General features: G+C 39.9%; 1 protein-coding gene across 1 annotated transcript; it reads right to left on the bottom strand.

The window, feature by feature from the left end:
• Positions 1-241: 241 nt before the first annotated feature.
• ttll3 (tubulin tyrosine ligase-like family, member 3) lies at positions 242-19,693 on the bottom strand. Its single transcript, XM_062997929.1, has 17 exons — positions 19,640-19,693; positions 19,058-19,381; positions 17,712-17,780; positions 17,525-17,628; positions 14,237-14,560; positions 12,891-12,959; positions 12,704-12,807; positions 11,354-11,522; positions 10,603-10,658; positions 10,353-10,481; positions 10,154-10,268; positions 8,147-8,230; positions 7,870-8,056; positions 6,676-6,824; positions 5,287-5,530; positions 3,659-4,094; positions 242-1,830 (listed from the first exon to the last, which is right to left on the bottom strand). The coding sequence occupies exons 6-17, from the start codon at positions 12,910-12,912 to the stop codon at positions 1,249-1,251; spliced, it is 2,277 nt and encodes a 758-aa protein (XP_062853999.1). The 5' UTR covers positions 12,913-12,959; positions 14,237-14,560; positions 17,525-17,628; positions 17,712-17,780; positions 19,058-19,381; positions 19,640-19,693; the 3' UTR covers positions 242-1,248.
• Between the last annotated feature and the right edge of the window lie 708 nt (positions 19,694-20,401).

Genomic DNA, 20,401 nt, shown 5'->3' with positions numbered 1-20,401 from the left:
TAAAACATTACATAACTACATCATTATATGTGAATGAGTGCAATGTCTTTCATCAGGAAGGTTAGTGCTTCTGTTATATAGATAAATAAACAGTGTACATTTCTCATTGTCATGTTCAGCGTCCCATGAAGCACCAGGGCGCCATCAAATTCTCATAAATGCTGCCTTACACAGATTACACACACTGTGGAAAGATTTTTATCCAACATCTGACTTTTATGCTTTTTTTATTCATACTTGCATTATATGTCAAGAATTGCAGCAATGTTGTGTTTCCACACACACACACACACACACACACACACACACACAAATAAGACTTGAGTAGTCCTCTAGTGGTACAAAACTAAACATACATGGTTTTAAGAATAAATATATTTATTTATTAAACACATTTTATAAAATACGTTTAAATAGATGAAATCTGTATAACTTAACTTTGCATCTATTACCTCATACTAAACCTAATTCAGTTCTCATTTCTCTGACTGGAGACAAATAATTCAACTATTTGGGGGGAAAAACATAACCAGCTTATAAGCAAAAAGGAACCAGGTTAAAAAGCACTAGCTAACAATGCAGGAGTGTTGTTGGCATTTATACTGTTTAAACTTACTGGCCTCTTTATTAGGAACACACCCTGTCAACACTTGTTGTAGTATGTTTAAAAATACCAGCAACACTGCTGCAACAGATACAGTCCTACAACACACACTACAATGTTATTAAAATTAGTTAGTGTTAGTGCTGTGAATACCCCACCACCCAAACAGCATTTGGTCAGTCGGAGTCCTTTGGGGGTCTATTTAATTGATTGGTCGGTAATTGTACAAAGTTGATCTGTGCAGTAGGTGGAGCTTATAAAAGAGTCAATGACTGTATGTACAAGATACAGTATGTGTTCCTAATAAAGTGTTTGGTAAGTGCACGTACAGCAAGCAGAGACTTTCTTTGTACAGCAGCCTTTATGCTCATGGCAATGTCAACCTTTTTGACAGTGTATAGTGTTACCCATGTTCCAGCAGCTTCTTGTTCTTGTTCATGTTTTTGGTGGTTCATAAATGACAACAGACCATCCAAAGAGATTTTCACTTTGCAAACTTTGCAAAAGGTTACAGTTTTAATTTTCTCTCAACTTTGGCTAGAGACCAATGTTCAAGTACAGTACTAGCCCTATGTATATGGGCACAGAGAGGTAAAGATATGTAAACTTGTATGTGCATACTTTTTCTGGTTTAAAAACTGTCTTCAGGAGTTTTGTTGGTGGAACAGTGAGTAGTACTGGTTCACGTGCAGTTTTGGATGTGAAACACGAACAGTGTGTGCAGGGCGTGTGAGGAGGTCTGTGGATGTCCTGTTATTTGTTAGTTCAGGCTTTAAGCTGATTATTTGTAGCGTGGGGTCAAAGCGCTTCAGAGTGAGCACAGTTCTCTGGGTCCTCTGTTTGCGGGAGTGGAGTTGCTCGGTGCTGAATGCGGTACGACGATAATGACAACTGGTAGGAATTGGAAGAGGACATAAGGGTGAGGGTAATTTTGGTCCGTAGCACCTTTTTTCTATTAGAGGCTGAAATGTTAAAGATCTCTCCATTGTTACTTTTCGGGAGGAGACAGCAGGCCAAGTCTTGCTCTTGTCATGTCTCTTTTCTTCATCAGACTGGTTCATCTTAGCAGAAGTAAGTGCACAGGTTGGGAGTGGTTGTCTGGATTTGTGGAGTGATTCATACTGAGACTGGACAGATGTTTTATACGGAGAGGGACGGGGAAGTCTAATTTGAGCTCCTTCCACTAGAAGATTGACACCAACATACTGAGGAACTTCAATTGTTGCCTGGTAAAATTAGAAGAGAAAATATGACACATCATGATTTTTACACTGTAAACACTGTAATTAGTATAATAGATATTTAATATATTTAATTCTTTAATTCCACAGGCACATTTCCCACATTGGCGTGGGAGGACAGCAATTAAACACCTTCTCTGATTCATATCTGACTAATGTCAAAATTCTACACAGAGCTTTATCTTGTACAGAGGAACACATTAGACTTTCTGTATTCCTCTACTACTTTTGACAGCACATCAGACATAAACCGGGTTTCCATCCAAACATGTAATGCGCATTTATGAAATATCGACAGAAAAAAAGCCGCGTTTCCATCAACTACAGTTATGCGAAAAAACCTTTACATGACGTGTCAACGCACTGCAGAGAAACGAGCCAGATGGAGAGATTTAATTCGGTTTTTGCTTTAAGTAGAATTATATTTACAACCATTTGCCATCTTTTTATGGTTATGTTGTTTGCAGCTAAGAGACGTCGGGCGGAACGAGCAATGGCCCGTCTAATGTGGGCTCAAATCTCCGTGCCACGGCGACGTTCACCTCGCATCTGGGAACATAAATGCACTAAACAATTTTGGGAGCACATTGTGCAGAACCATTTTTCAGACGAGCTTTGGATCAAGAATTTCAGAATGTCAAAATCTGATTGATAAGCTATGCACCATGATCGGGTCATCTGTAGAGCCAAAAGATTACAGTCACCGGCCACCCGTGCCAACTGAAAAGAGGATTGCTATTCCCCTGTACAAGCACCAAAGTTGGTGGATGGAAAATGCTCTAGTAGGTCTTGCTAATGCAGTGGCAGAAAGGTGATTCCCAATCTGGTCTTCTCTCCCTAGGACACATCCAGTTGGATCTGTACACCAGGCCATTGACAAGGTTGGTGGATTAGCGCATTCAACACCTTTAAGTCTTTATACTCTTGTAGTGCTGGTATTTTATTAAATAAACCACATATTCCATCATTTAACTTCCAACCTGAATAGTCATGCACTAATCTCTTTAAATACCCGTCTCTGTGCAGGCGCAATAGACCAGCCAGCAGAGGCCGCAATTGCCTGCCCTCCCTCAGACATAGCCGATAGCAGCACTGGTGGGTTGGTGTGTTTTAATGCTACTCCACCCGAAGACCTTACTGTTTGTTTATTTAACAAAGCTCATTCTAAGCCACTTTGATTTTAGTTAGGTTTGTTTATTTTGTTATTTACCATAATTAACTAGCCCACTACTGCTGGGATCCAGGGTACAAATCAGGCAGTCGGGGGTCTACCAACAGACATGACTGGCCATGTCTGGGGGGAAGGGTGGTTGCCGAGTCCCTGTGATGGATTGGGGTCCTGCCTGGGGTATATTACTGTATTGCACCCAGTGATTTCAGGAAAGCCTGACCCACCGTGACCCTGGCCAGGATACAGTGGTAGTAAAACATGAAAATTAAATGATTTTATAACATTACAATCCATGTTAAATTATTATTGAAAGTTGTGTCTATCTGTTCTGTCATCTCTCCCCTTCAGACTGTGGATTTGGTTTCTATTGGTTACTTTTATTAGTTTCTGTTATATTGGCCACCTGTCACTGTGTTGGTTACTTTTTGTTTGTGGGTCTCTAGTCCCAGTATTGCTCTACTTTGGTTAAGTATCCTGCAATTGGGTGGTTTTCACCCAGACACTTAAGGTACGAGACTTCAGCTGCCCGTCTGTTACAGAATGGTTATAGTGGGATTTTTTGAATGGCAGGGATTAAACTAGAAAACACTTCCAGTTTATGTAACAGTAGGCTGTACAGGTTATATGTATTGTTGTTAGTACCTGTTTAAATATGAGCTGAAAGCCTCCAGTATGTGCATTGCGGTCATAGCGTCGATCCAGAACCACGCGCAGTGTGTCCTCCTGCACAGCGGGGCAGAGTTGAGCAGTAACAACTGTAGAAGTGGCCATAGTTGGGCTAACATTCACTTCCAAGAGCCAGGGGTGTAAGTCCTGCCCCAGTAGAAAGTCTGCTCCATAGAGTTCGAAGCTGGCCTTACGAGGCTCCACACTATCCTGTGCTGTCATGAGCGTTTGGATGATAGCTCTTCTCATACCTGGAACCACCACCTCCTCCCACAGACTGTCACGGCCTGAGGCAGCCAGCCAGGACTGGAACTCAGAACATGACCACATGCTCTCAGCAGGCAGCGATGGGTCACGACCTACATCCGGCTGGAAATGTTTTTGTATGGAATTATTGCAGAGGTGAACAGAACTGAGAGACAGGGGAGGAGGAGAAAAGGATGAAGAACACAGTGAGTTTGTGTGCACATTCAGACCAAAATACCAACAAAATTCACAAATATGCTACTAGATAATAGCAACCTTGCTAGCTAGCTTCTTATAAACTACATCAGCTAGCATTTATTTGGTACTAGCAATGCCTTTGCTTGCATTGTCTTAAAAGTTATTTTGTCTCACACCAACTGAGTAGTTATTTAAGTTACCGTAGCCTTCCAGTTCACACCAGTCTGGCCATTCTCTTTGTTGTTGGTGTTGTTTTTTTGTTCCCGACTCTCAGTGTATCCAATTACCTGATTGCATTATGCTTCCTCTCTACTGATGCCAATCCCCGTCCTGATTGAGGAGAGCGAGACTGTCACACGCCCGCTCCGACACGTACAGTAGCCGACTGCATCTTTTTACCCGCATGAGGCGAGTTCATATGTGGATCAGCTCTGTGTACGGAGAGCCACACCCTGATCCTCATTTTCCCTCACCATCAATCAGCCAGCAGAGGTCATAATTGCCTCAGTTATGAAGAGTTCCCTGTCCGGCTCCCACCCTGTATGAACAACAGCCAATCATTGTTCATGTAGGCGCCCTGCCCAGCCGGATGGCAGAGCTGAGTTTTGAACCGACAAGTTAGAAATGTTAGCTCCGGTGTGCTAGTGTATTTTACCACTGCGCCACCTGAGCGCCGAGTCTGGCCATTCTTCATCTCAAATCAACAACGTTTTCACCTAGAATTAAAACTGCTAATCACTAGATGATTTCAGTTTTTGCTTCATTCTGTGTAATGAGATTATTGGACATCCCAGGAGACCAGTAGTTTGGACAGTTCTAAAGCTGCCTGTCTTCATGACTGTCTGTAATTTAACAAGTCTCTTATGTGGGGACTTTCCATTCAGTCAAAATAGCATTTGTCAGGCCTGGCTAACAATCAATGTTCCAGTTCATCCCAAAGGTGTTAAATAAATGTGCAGGCCTGCCCAATTATGGATTGCAGTGGACATATTTGGTTCAATAAAATGAATAAAAATTAATTAAACTGCATAAACATTGTAAAAAACAGTTATGCAAAATGAACCAATCATGCACTTCTTATAGAACTGTTATTCACACCAGCCTTTCAGTAAGAAAGTTGGAGTTTGCTCTTATTGAGGAGATTATATTTTGTCTCTCACCTGTCCAGTCTGTGGGTGGAATAGAGTTGTGTGGAAAACCGAAGGTAACACTCGTTGTAAACCCAAACAGTAAGAGGATTCCAATCCGTTACAAGAAACCACTGTCTTAGATCGAACTTGGTGCCGTGAATCAGCAGAGGACGCTCGATGTATTTTTGTACCACCCACTTACTGTCTTTAACCATAGCAGGGTCACTCGCTACTAAACTCAGGATCTTCTCTAGCCTGTTTATACACACTATATCTGTAATACAAACAAACACAAATACACAGACACAAAAACACACACACGCCATTGGAGAACACAATCTGTATCTGTGTTTGGTTTTGTTATGAATCATCCACCCACTCAAATTAAAAAAAATCTAATTATGAATCTGTTATGAATCTGTTTTCGTATGCGGCAGGTCGCACCCCGCCAATGAGGTGCCAGGTATAACTGTACCCGCAAGAATTGAAATTTAACCCAATTTGCACAATGCTTAACTAGGTTACAACAATACTGTGGCTAAAAGCCACAAATAAAAAGGGTAATGAGAAAATAAAGGAGGTGGCAACAATAACAGGAACAACTAATGGTTACAAAGACATCCGCAGCCCACACAGGCTAAAGAGGGCACAAAAGGGATACAGCAGACATGAAAACTGGTTGTCACAAAATGGCAAGATGCTCAGAGCACCTTCAACATCCCAAGGAAACCCAGAACAAGCTGGGGATGGGAACTCCACCAAGGAGCGCAGCTCGCACCCAACATAGATCCATATGTGGGGCCAAGGCCAGAAACCATGCATTCATGGTTCTCTCATGACAGCAGAAAGGTGCCATGTCATCCACCAAGTTCCCCGAAAAATAAAGAGTACCAGCATCTGTGCCGGCAGAAAACCAGAACAGATCAAGCAAGCATCACGGTTTCAGGAGAAATGCAGGTTGCCAACAGAGGAGCTGGGAAATCAGTGAAGGAGAAACTGTAATAAAGAGAAACCATTCCACCTGGAGCAAAATTAACGCTCAACAAGGCGCAGGTGACTGTCAGTAAAGAGGAACTGACATCAATCATCTGTGTGATGATCTCCACAGCAGGTGGGCCCATTACATTTTAGATTTGGATGACTTGTATGAGATTAGTTAAAATGCCTGATCGTGGATAAGAATCAGATTTTATGGTATTTACCGGCTTTGAAACTGAACGCATTCCTTACGGATTCTGTAGCACTCAGGCAGTGTTAGAACATGCCAGGGCTACAGCATGACCTTGGAATAGACTGGTGTAAGGAACAGTTACCTGTAGTTTCCTGTACCTTTGTTTGCACTACGTTTTAGCATACAGTTTGTATAAGTTGCATTAGTTTTGTTTGCCTCGAACAAGCACGCATAGAGACGTGACTCACCCCTGCCACGTGATTTGGCTCCTGGTTTAATAATCCAGATGTTAGTGAGTCCATCGGTCTCCAACTGTGGACAGACCTTCTGCATTTGGGTTAACATGGACCTGGAGCGATCTAGGTACTCATTACATCCCTCTAATATCAGTCCATTACTACAAAAATGAAAGAGATGAAAAAAACAACAGTAATACCCAGTTACTGATTGCTTCAGTTATTGCAGGTTTGTCACACAGAATTACACAAAAGTTAAAATGCTAAAACAATACCTTTTGTGAGTGCTGAGTAAATATAAAATGATTTTAGTTATTCAGTTTTGTTACTATTTTGTTACTATACTATGAAAACGATATATATTTGCATTTTGGCAGAAATAATGTAACCCCTACTGTTTTAACAGTTTTTTCTTCAGCTGACTGTTCTGTAACATCAACTGTGGCTTTCTTGACCAACATCATTGCCCTGCCAAACAAATGTTCTTTTGACTGAAAAGGCTCAAATCCCCACATACATACTTCAAAGTCTTGTGAGAAGAGTGTACACCATATACACAGATCAGGCATAAGATTATGACCACCTTCCTAATATTTTGTTGGTCCCTTTTTTGCTGCCCCATACGCAACAAACTGTGATGCACTGTGTATTCTGACACCTTTCTATCAGAGCCAGCATTAACTTCTTCAACAATTTCAGCTACAGTAGCTCGTCTTTTGGATCGGACCACATGGGCCAGCTCTTGCTCCACGACCCTAAAAATGTTGAAATGTTTGTGAAACGTCATGATCTTGAAATGTTTTGACAATTTGATCAAAGCAAGGGCATTTGGACACCTGAGTAAACAGCACATGAAAAACATGGGTCCAGGCTAGCCTCCTTGCTTTGTTTAGATTCCTCCTGTCAGTCACACTAAAATGGTCCTTGCATTTGTTAAACTCAAACATGGCATAGTATTACCCGCTTGCTTGTTTTCCTCTTTCACTCAACATGTACCAGGAGGTAAGAGTGAGTGCTAGCTTTTTTAATGGTTATGCAATGTCACTGGTCAAAGCCTTTGAAGAAGAGCACTAACTAACCCCTTTTGTACAATGCCTGTGATTGGATTGTGATTGGATCACCCGGAGAAAACCCACATGAAGAGAAAACTCCACACAGAAAGGACTCCGAAAGCCCGGCAGGCTCTTCTTGTTACACTATACTTACTGAATGACTAGGTAGTAGTTCTGGATAAAATCTTCCCACTGTTGCTCTGAGAGGGTGGGAGGGGATTGAAGTGAGATGTCTATATCACAATGGTCCAGACTGTTGAGATATTCCTGACACACGTGCAGTGCTGTCTCAATCAACCTTGCTCCAACCCTCTGCTGGGCTTGTGGCTTGCACTGCTTATCTACAGCACAGAGACGTCAGTGTTTTAAAAAAAGATTTTGCACGTATGTAGGTTTAAGTTAAACATTGGCAGTGACATGGTAGATTTCACCTGTTCTCTCATCCTTTCTTTGCCCTTCAGCTCTTTCTACAACATACCGTAACAGGCTTGTGCACGCAGTACGTCTGAAATCTTCTGCGGGGTGCCAAAGAGAAAAGTTACATTTTAACAGACTACCACGAATTCAGTGGACAGTGTTGTTTACTGCATGGACAGGGTGCTGACCACAAATACATACAAGAGATATGAGATGGCATCAAAACCAATTCCCGTACTGCATGTTTTGGAAGCAGGGCGGTTATTGGTAAAACAGGTGCATATGCACGCAGACATGGGGAAAACATGCCAAACTCCTCACAGCCAGTAACTAAAAGTGAAATGTAAATACGTATATTCAGAACCTTGGTTCTGTGGGGCATCGCTTCTAAAAACTAAGTTAACTTTGTAATAATATAACTACCTCATGTTTACAGAGAGACTGGCTCTGGCTAGTAATAACCATTATTACATGAATGAGCTAATAGAAATAAATTTCATGAGGTTTGCTCACTGGCACATTGTCCCCCTCATGAATGATTTATTCTGGCTCTAGCTTAATTGATCTTTTGCTTAGTGACTGATTACCATGATATTAAAAAAAAAACCACTAATATTTTAATGCTGCTGTATACAACCAAACACTGGAATTACAGCGGTACCTTGTAACTCAACGTACCCTAAACTCAAAATCTTTGAAACTCAGTGCCCTTCGTCGAGAAATATGTACCCTTAAACTCCACATTTCTCTCAAACTTAACAGTAAGACGTCATCAAAGTGTAAATATAAGACAAATTTGCATTTGCGTGAAATAACTGTTAAATTCACTCTGAAAGCTGCACATGTATCTGTGTTTAGCTGGATTTTCCTCGCTGTTTCACTTTTTATTTATATATATATATATATATATATATATATATATATTTTTTTTTTTCCACTCTTTTCCCCCCCAATTTTTATCCCCCAGTCTAGTCGTGTCCTATTACCCTGAATGCGTCCTCTATACTGATTCGACCCTTCACCGCTGACTGAGGACACCTCTCAACTGACTTGCGCCCCCTCCGGTATGCACAGTCAGTACAGACTGCATTTTTCACCTGCACGAGTCGAGTTCATACACTTGACGGGCACTGTGTATGGAGGGCCACACCCCCATCAGCATTATTCCTCAGCCAGCAGGGGCCGCAGTCGCACCAGTTATGAGGACCTATGATCCGACTTTCTTACCCTCTAACCCTGAACAACAGCCAATCGTTGTTCATACAGCCGCCCAGCCTAGTCGGAAAGGCAGAGCTGAGATTCGATATGATGTATTCGAAACCCCAACTCTGGTGAGGGCCACCTGAGCGGCCCTCCTGTTTCACTTTTAAACTCTAAACACTCTAAAACACTTATCTTTAAAAAAAAAAAAAAAAAAAAAGCTTAACATGATTTAATGTATTAAAATTATGACATAGAAACACTAAAGTTCTCTTAATTATTACCGCTCATAAGTTCTCTCCACTAATAAAATTCCTTGCTCATTTTAGAACAATAAGTCACGTTAAGCTTTGTGCAACAGTTATTTTTTTTTACTGTTTTTTATTGCATTTCAGTGTTTTTATATTATATTTGTGTTATTTTTAGTGTACAAGTGTCAAAAACAACCCCATTATTTTTACAGCCTAAAATATATGGAGTTCCACAGAACCATGAAACTAATTAACAGGTTTCCCAAACATCCTAATTGCAAAAAATACCTTGAAACATCTTTTAAACTCACAGCCACTCCTAAAACCAATTGACGTTGAGTTTCAAGGTACCACTGTATATACTGTAGAATTAAAAAATATAAATATAAAAGTTACTTTAATAAACATTCACCCTTGTGATCTAAATACATAATGTTGAAAATGGTAAGTTGGTAAGGACAGCTGGGCACAACCAGTCAAATTCACTCTCATGGTTCTGTACAAAACAATGTTATCAGCATTCCAGATGTATCACACATCAAGAATATCATTCACATTCATACTGCTAACCGATAAATGCTTGCTTTTCATCTTCTGCTCCAAGCCGGTAACAGCGTGGGAAGAAAGTGTCAGGGTCTGTCGAGTCAAACCACTGCAGATTTCTTAAACTTATACACAAGCCCACCTATGAGAGAGAATAGAGTAAATTAACACAGCATTTAAGAGCCTTCAGTGTATTCCATAGTGAATTAAAGAAGAGTTCTGAGACCTTGGTGGTGAAGGATCCTGCTTTTGCATAGTGATTAGTCATCTGGTCTTTCTGTAATGACAGATAGTCAACTGTATCCCGTTTTGTTGTCCAGTAGAAGTATGTGGTTTCGTTGCGCACTAGACGAGACTATGGCAGTACAAAGAATAAGACAAGGTATTAAAAAACAAAAAATAACCAAGAAACAAATTAGAAAAATAAAGACAATTCCTATATACACTGCATTACATTTCTATTGGGAGGAGCTCACCATGAGGTTGTGCATGTCATCAGTGTCATCCTCTCTGTCTTCATTTGGTCCTCTGTCTGTACCCAGATAAAACGGACAGAGTGAAGACATACAGTACACTCTGTTAGGATGCTAATATACACCAATCAGCCATAACACTAAAACCACCTTGTACCATCTTGTAGTTCTACAATTACTGACTGTAGTCCATCTGTTACTCTGCATGCTTTGTTAGCCCCCTTTCATGATGTTCCTCAATGGCCAGGATCACTACAGAGCAGGTATTATTTGGGTGGTGAATCATTTTCAGCACTGCAGTGACACTGACATGGTGGTGGTGTGTTAGTGTGTGTTGTGCTGGTATGAGTGGATCAGACACAGCAGCACTGTTAGAGTTTTTAAACACCTCACTGTCACTGCTGGACTGAGAATAGTCCACCAACCAGAAATATATCCAGCTGACAGCACCCTATATGGTAAGTGGAGCTGATAAAATGAACAGTAGGTGTAGAAACAAGGAGGTGGTTTTAATGTTATGGCTGAGCGGTGTAAGACCAGTCTAAGTATATGTGACCTGTTAACTGAACTCCATGGTGTCAAATTCATGCTCTTTAACTGTAGTGGCTTGGATTACAAAGGGTCATTAACTAATGACCTGTTAGTCAGAGTGCCCTCAGCATACTAATATTACCACACACACACACACACACACACACACACACACACACACACACACACATCCAGTAAGTAATAAGTCATCTCATTTTGTTACCATCATCATCATCACTGCTGTCAGTCTCCTCCATGCCCCCTGTCTCTTGGTTTCCATGGCAATGACCCTTCAAAGAGTGGCGAGGAAGTCGACGCTCCACCCAGCCTCTGGCTCTCAGTCCCGCCCGAATCACAGAGTATGGACCCTGAACTGAGAACACCTTCTTTTCCTGCGTCACCATAATTAGTACAAGGATAACAAGGAGTTAAAAAGTACTTTTAAAAAGTTAAAGTAAAACCATTAGCGTTATGCCTTATGTTCACTTGCTTTTATTAAAAGCACCTCCAGTTTGCTCCTTATCTCTGATCACTGTCTGTTTTCCATGTGTCAGTGTTACTCTTCTGTATGCACCCCAGTTTCCTTCCACCCCTCAAAAAACATAAATGGTGGACTGGCTACTCTTAGTTGCCCTGTCATTGTTTGTGTAGTTGTGCTGATTTATTGTATAGTTAGGAACTTGCATGCTGCTCTTGACAGGGATTTTAAAATGTACCTCATGCAAACAAACCCAAGCACTCATCCACTGTGTATATATAGCCAGTCCTGAAAAATGCATGAAAACTGATTTGAACCGTGACCAGCTTGACAGTAGGAAAAAAGGAATTGGCTAAAGTGGCATGCCATCACCTCGTATTTTAAAACAACCCTATCCTAGCTCCCTCCCCAGAATTAAAGTACAAGCAAGCAAGAAGGACCTGGGTTCGATTCCCCGGCCAGGGTCCTTTCTGTGTGGTATTTGAATGTTCTACCAGTATCTGCGTGAGTTTCCTCCCACAAGTCCAAAGACAATTGGCTAATTGGAGCTACTAAAAACTGCCCTAACTGTGTGTGTGTAAATGTGTGTTTGTGTGTGTGTGAAAGTGTGTTTGTGTCTGCCCTGTGATGGACTGGTGACTTGTCTGCAATGTTTACTGCCTTTCGCCCAATGAATCAGACCCACTGCAACTCTGACCAGGATAAAGCAGTGGTAAAAACAGACAATGAATGAATAAATTAATTATCCAATTCAACACTGTTTTTAAAAGTTACTCACAGGCTTAGCAGCAGCCAGTGACTAATAATTATTTTTTACAGCATGCACAGTGCTTACTGCACACAAAAACACAGTTGTTTGTAAGCCAATGTTACGATGCAACTTTCTGTTAATCACACAATAGTTTTGTACATGTACAGAGCAAGCAAAATAACACTTCTGGGCTACATAAAAGCAGTGATCTTGGGTCAGAGAATAAGTCAGTTGGATGGGATAGCTATAAAAGGTAAATGTTAAATTTCATTTTGGATTAATCAGTCATACATTATCAATGTGATCTAATGATTAAAATAAGGCATTACTCAGACTGCACTGACCTTCACGGCCTTGTCTACTAGAGCCTTGGCTGCTTTTAGTCTGTCCACGTTCAAGACAGGAAGACCTACAGGCCTGCACTTTACCCTTGTCTGCAGAGGAAGCCCTGTGTCACACACAGACACACACTAACGATTATCTACTTGTTAAACACACACACATGCTCCTGTATGCCTGCAGATGTGTCACCTGACATATGCTGCTGCTGCATGCTCCAGCATTAAAGCTCACATTCAACGTCCACATCAATCTTCTAGTCTGCAAAAATAAACAAGCTTTCTTTTTCAGGTTAGCTAACAAGGTTTATAAATAGTAAAACTGAGGAAATGGATGCTAGGTCTGTGGTTATAAAAGAATACATTCAAGTTGCATTCACCTGTACGTCTCCATAATACCCACACCAACATAATCAATGTCAGAAAGTGTGCAGAGCATGGTAAGTAAACGTTTCATTTTAAACAGCTCATTTTGCTTAATAAAAGCACATTGTATTTACAAAACCCATCTGAAAAGGTCTAAAAGACGTTAAGTTTTAGATTTCTTGACACAAACTTGTCATATTTTAGAAAACCCGAATGTGCCCAGATTAAATGCAATCCTTGTGATCATTGTTACACAGTCAGGGGTGATTCATGCATTTTTATGTTCTGTAAAAATGCAATCTTTAGGGCTCTGAATATGCTAATTGCACTATTGCACTGTATTAAACTATGTTTCTTTAACAGGCATCAGTACTTAATAATTTTACTGTAACAAGCTGACTCTGCAAAGATATTGAAAATGTCATTATAGGGGCATACAGTATTTTAAATTGCACATGTAAATCATCTGTGTTTTTCTGTCAATGGCACGTATGAGTTCACAGCCTGGAATATGTCAGTGGGTCAATTAAAAAATATATTAAATTTAATTTGATACTGATTCAGTGTTTTAGGCAAGTATTGTACCTCATTCTGTGTTTTTTTTTATTAATTGTGCTTGTTTTCTTGAAGCTTTTTGTAAATGTTTACTAAACAAGTTCTATAAAGACTAGAACACGGCACAGTGGGTGCATTTGATATGTTTAATCCAGCTTTAAGTAACTGTCTGTGTGTGGTTTGGTATGTTCTCAGGTTCGTGTATATTTCTGTCCAATTTCTAGAATACGCCAGTAGCTGGACTAACTAATCTGGGTAAATTTGAACTGATGTAAGACTGAATGATAAAAAAAGAGTGTAATGCCCTGTAATGGATGTATGCCTTATCCAGGACGTATATTCGTAATAGGCCCCGGATCCACCGTGACACTGATCACAATAAAGCAATTATAAATCATAGATATGTAATTATTCTTATACGTTTTAAAACATTTCAAAAACTAAATATTGTAATAAACATACATGAAAATGCTTTCACATATTCAGATATATGTTTGCATTCTCTGTGGTGCTGCTTTATACTTAAACTTCAGTTCACACCTGAGTTCTCTCCACACTCACTGCAATAAGCAATACTTTATATTTAAAAACATCTATATTCACTGTACAGCACTGTACCTGTGATGGTAGCGTGTAGCATGTGAGATGTGATTTCCCCTGTGATAGATAAAAGTGCCTCAGTGTGATTGCAGTGGATAGTCTGTAGTTCACTCCTCTCCCTCCCTGGTCAGCTCACTCCGTCTGCATCTTCATCACTTCCTACTTACATTCAGCACGGGTTGTAGACGGGAACCATGGCAACTGTTTCCTAGTGACGTAGACGCTAACGGCTTAGACTTCTCCCGTCACTCAAACGACTCCTTTTTTTCTTCAAACGATTCTTCTCCCTTTTTAGTGATTGAGGACTGCTTGGTCCGTGTACCTTTGGTAATTCGTTTTCCACTTTAATTCCCAAAGTTGAAAAACAAGAAAACGGAGCGTTATTTGTTTTTCGTTTTAAGATCAATCATCAAATAACAAATAAGCAGAAATTGAAAAACGGGTCGTATTTCAATTTTCCAAAATCAACATTTTTTATCAGTTCAACCAGAAATAAAAGTGCGAGCGCGTGCACGCGCTGATGTGCGTATACATGCATTTATACATTCATATAAAGTGTAAATCAGGTACAAGTGTTGAGAAGTTATAATAACGTTATACCGCGTCCCCTGTTCCGACTTTTGTGTCTGCCGTACTTTTTCCTGCCCTTGTAATTCATACAAGAACTATTTATCCTAAAAAAAAATAGGGGGCTATTCTAAGAAAAAAGAATGCTGCATTATTTTTTACATTATTATTATTATTATTACCGTATAGGACTCAGTTCTGTAATACAGGCATAACTAATCGTACATGTCACATAGTGGTGGTAAATTCGGTTCATTTTATGGACTCGGGTTAGTCTGAGTCACTCAGTGATGTGATTCGGTTCACTTGAGTCACTTGTACTGACATCTTGATTGAGATTGATTTACTGCATGAAAATACATCCAGATCTCACTTATCTTCCGTGCACTCAGAGCCAGGGCCAATCAGAGGACTCATATAGGATCCGGGTTAACTGAGATCTCGGACTCGTGATTCCTGATTCAGTACGAAGATCCGAATCCTTAACCGAGGCGATTCAATATTTCTTGTTCTCGGCCAATAAACATCCAAAAATTAATAAACTTGCACGAACTAACTCTGCAGTAAACAAGGAGCAACAACAATCAAATATATTTCAAAAAGTTATTTGGTAAATAATCAGCAGAACGCTGATTAAAAAAAAGCATTAGATGTAATAGTTTCACCGTGACATGTACGATTAGTTCTGCCTGTATTACAGAACTGAGTTCTATTTAAGCAATAGAACACGAGAGGGAGTGTGTTATCGCCAATAACATCACGGCTGTTATTCGGTCGCAGGCACGATCCGAAGGCGAGTGCCGTAGATCATCATAAAAAACCTCACACACACACCAAAGGATATTGGTGATAACAGAACTCTTAGGAGCTGCTAACTGGGCTATTAAGCTAACTGTTCGCGTCACAAACACATTAATGTTCCCTACATAGTGCACTAGATTATGTATCAGATCACGGCTTTATGTTCCCTACATAGTGCACTAGATTGTGTATCAGATCGCGGATTTATGTTCCCTACACAGTGCACTAGATTGTGTATCAGATCGCGGATTTATGTTCCCTACACAGTGCGCTAGATTGTGTATCAGATCGCGGATTTATGTTCCCTACACAGTGCACTAGATTATGCATCAGATCACGGCTTTATGTTCCCTACATAGTGCACTAGATTGTGTATCAGATCGTGGATTTATGTTCCCTACACAGTGCGCTAGATTGTGTATCAGATCGCGGATTTATGTTCCCTACACAGTGCGCTAGATTGTATATCAGATAACGGATTTAAAACGAGATCGGGAAAAAGGCTGTGTCGCCTGCGTGCACGTTTGTGTGCATGAAGCTTGTCGTTACTGGCAACGCGTCAGCGGAGTAATACAGTTGTGGTGTGAAAAGGCCGTGCTGTTATCACGAATATCAGCACAGTTAGAACGCTTCTCAACCAATCAGATTGTAAGGTCGGAACTACCTGTTGTATAAACGGTAATATAACAGGGGACGCGGCGTAACGTTATTATGACTTTTTGCTCCGTCTTCTCAACACGTACCTGATTTACAGTTTATATGAATATGTATACGCACCTCAGCACGTGCACGCGCTCGCTCTTGTTGAGAGCTCTGGTTGAACTGATAAAAAATGTTGATTTTGGAAAATTAAAATACGACCTGTTTTTCAATTTCTGCTTATTTGTTATTTGATTTTTTATCTTAAAACGAATAACATCCCATTTTCCAATATTGGTTTTTGAAACGAAAAACAAAAAACGACCCGTTTTCTTGTTTTTCAACTTTGGGATTTGAGATGAATAACGAATTACCAAAGGTACACGGACCTACACGGACCAACAACACTGTGGACATTTCACTTAGTCATAATAACAAAAAACATAGTCAAACAAACCCAAGCACTCATCCACTGTGTATATATAGCCAGTCCTGAAAAATGCATGAAAACTGATTTGAACCGTGACCAGCTTGACAGTAGGAAAAAAGGAATTGGCTAAAGTGGCATGCCATCACCTCGTATTTTAAAACAACCCTATCCTAGCTCCCTCCCCAGAATTAAAGTACAAGCAAGCAAGAAGGACCTGGGTTCGATTCCCCGGCCAGGGTCCTTTCTGTGTGGTATTTGAATGTTCTACCAGTATCTGCGTGAGTTTCCTCCCACAAGTCCAAAGACAATTGGCTAATTGGAGCTACTAAAAACTGCCCTAACTGTGTGTGTGTAAATGTGTGTTTGTGTGTGTGTGAAAGTGTGTTTGTGTCTGCCCTGTGATGGACTGGTGACTTGTCTGCAATGTTTACTGCCTTTCGCCCAATGAATCAGACCCACTGCAACTCTGACCAGGATAAAGCAGTGGTAAAAACAGACAATGAATGAATAAATTAATTATCCAATTCAACACTGTTTTTAAAAGTTACTCACAGGCTTAGCAGCAGCCAGTGACTAATAATTATTTTTTACAGCATGCACAGTGCTTACTGCACACAAAAACACAGTTGTTTGTAAGCCAATGTTACGATGCAACTTTCTGTTAATCACACAATAGTTTTGTACATGTACAGAGCAAGCAAAATAACACTTCTGGGCTACATAAAAGCAGTGATCTTGGGTCAGAGAATAAGTCAGTTGGATGGGATAGCTATAAAAGGTAAATGTTAAATTTCATTTTGGATTAATCAGTCATACATTATCAATGTGATCTAATGATTAAAATAAGGCATTACTCAGACTGCACTGACCTTCACGGCCTTGTCTACTAGAGCCTTGGCTGCTTTTAGTCTGTCCACGTTCAAGACAGGAAGACCTACAGGCCTGCACTTTACCCTTGTCTGCAGAGGAAGCCCTGTGTCACACACAGACACACACTAACGATTATCTACTTGTTAAACACACACACATGCTCCTGTATGCCTGCAGATGTGTCACCTGACATATGCTGCTGCTGCATGCTCCAGCATTAAAGCTCACATTCAACGTCCACATCAATCTTCTAGTCTGCAAAAATAAACAAGCTTTCTTTTTCAGGTTAGCTAACAAGGTTTATAAATAGTAAAACTGAGGAAATGGATGCTAGGTCTGTGGTTATAAAAGAATACATTCAAGTTGCATTCACCTGTACGTCTCCATAATACCCACACCAACATAATCAATGTCAGAAAGTGTGCAGAGCATGGTAAGTAAACGTTTCATTTTAAACAGCTCATTTTGCTTAATAAAAGCACATTGTATTTACAAAACCCATCTGAAAAGGTCTAAAAGACGTTAAGTTTTAGATTTCTTGACACAAACTTGTCATATTTTAGAAAACCCGAATGTGCCCAGATTAAATGCAATCCTTGTGATCATTGTTACACAGTCAGGGGTGATTCATGCATTTTTATGTTCTGTAAAAATGCAATCTTTAGGGCTCTGAATATGCTAATTGCACTATTGCACTGTATTAAACTATGTTTCTTTAACAGGCATCAGTACTTAATAATTTTACTGTAACAAGCTGACTCTGCAAAGATATTGAAAATGTCATTATAGGGGCATACAGTATTTTAAATTGCACATGTAAATCATCTGTGTTTTTCTGTCAATGGCACGTATGAGTTCACAGCCTGGAATATGTCAGTGGGTCAATTAAAAAATATATTAAATTTAATTTGATACTGATTCAGTGTTTTAGGCAAGTATTGTACCTCATTCTGTGTTTTTTTTTATTAATTGTGCTTGTTTTCTTGAAGCTTTTTGTAAATGTTTACTAAACAAGTTCTATAAAGACTAGAACACGGCACAGTGGGTGCATTTGATATGTTTAATCCAGCTTTAAGTAACTGTCTGTGTGTGGTTTGGTATGTTCTCAGGTTCGTGTATATTTCTGTCCAATTTCTAGAATACGCCAGTAGCTGGACTAACTAATCTGGGTAAATTTGAACTGATGTAAGACTGAATGATAAAAAAAGAGTGTAATGCCCTGTAATGGATGTATGCCTTATCCAGGACGTATATTCGTAATAGGCCCCGGATCCACCGTGACACTGATCACAATAAAGCAATTATAAATCATAGATATGTAATTATTCTTATACGTTTTAAAACATTTCAAAAACTAAATATTGTAATAAACATACATGAAAATGCTTTCACATATTCAGATATATGTTTGCATTCTCTGTGGTGCTGCTTTATACTTAAACTTCAGTTCACACCTGAGTTCTCTCCACACTCACTGCAATAAGCAATACTTTATATTTAAAAACATCTATATTCACTGTACAGCACTGTACCTGTGATGGTAGCGTGTAGCATGTGAGATGTGATTTCCCCTGTGATAGATAAAAGTGCCTCAGTGTGATTGCAGTGGATAGTCTGTAGTTCACTCCTCTCCCTCCCTGGTCAGCTCACTCCGTCTGCATCTTCATCACTTCCTACTTACATTCAGCACGGGTTGTAGACGGGAACCATGGCAACTGTTTCCTAGTGACGTAGACGCTAACGGCTTAGACTTCTCCCGTCACTCAAACGACTCCTTTTTTTCTTCAAACGATTCTTCTCCCTTTTTAGTGATTGAGGACTGCTTGGTCCGTGTACCTTTGGTAATTCGTTTTCCACTTTAATTCCCAAAGTTGAAAAACAAGAAAACGGAGCGTTATTTGTTTTTCGTTTTAAGATCAATCATCAAATAACAAATAAGCAGAAATTGAAAAACGGGTCGTATTTCAATTTTCCAAAATCAACATTTTTTATCAGTTCAACCAGAAATAAAAGTGCGAGCGCGTGCACGCGCTGATGTGCGTATACATGCATTTATACATTCATATAAAGTGTAAATCAGGTACAAGTGTTGAGAAGTTATAATAACGTTATACCGCGTCCCCTGTTCCGACTTTTGTGTCTGCCGTACTTTTTCCTGCCCTTGTAATTCATACAAGAACTATTTATCCTAAAAAAAAATAGGGGGCTATTCTAAGAAAAAAGAATGCTGCATTATTTTTTACATTATTATTATTATTATTACCGTATAGGACTCAGTTCTGTAATACAGGCATAACTAATCGTACATGTCACATAGTGGTGGTAAATTCGGTTCATTTTATGGACTCGGGTTAGTCTGAGTCACTCAGTGATGTGATTCGGTTCACTTGAGTCACTTGTACTGACATCTTGATTGAGATTGATTTACTGCATGAAAATACATCCAGATCTCACTTATCTTCCGTGCACTCAGAGCCAGGGCCAATCAGAGGACTCATATAGGATCCGGGTTAACTGAGATCTCGGACTCGTGATTCCTGATTCAGTACGAAGATCCGAATCCTTAACCGAGGCGATTCAATATTTCTTGTTCTCGGCCAATAAACATCCAAAAATTAATAAACTTGCACGAACTAACTCTGCAGTAAACAAGGAGCAACAACAATCAAATATATTTCAAAAAGTTATTTGGTAAATAATCAGCAGAACGCTGATTAAAAAAAAGCATTAGATGTAATAGTTTCACCGTGACATGTACGATTAGTTCTGCCTGTATTACAGAACTGAGTTCTATTTAAGCAATAGAACACGAGAGGGAGTGTGTTATCGCCAATAACATCACGGCTGTTATTCGGTCGCAGGCACGATCCGAAGGC

Source organism: Trichomycterus rosablanca, chromosome 6 (assembly GCF_030014385.1).
Source record: "Trichomycterus rosablanca isolate fTriRos1 chromosome 6, fTriRos1.hap1, whole genome shotgun sequence".
Lineage (NCBI taxonomy): Eukaryota > Metazoa > Chordata > Actinopteri > Siluriformes > Trichomycteridae > Trichomycterus > Trichomycterus rosablanca.
The sequence above is the reverse complement of the archived record's forward strand: the minus strand, read 5'-3'. Positions and strand labels throughout refer to the sequence as shown.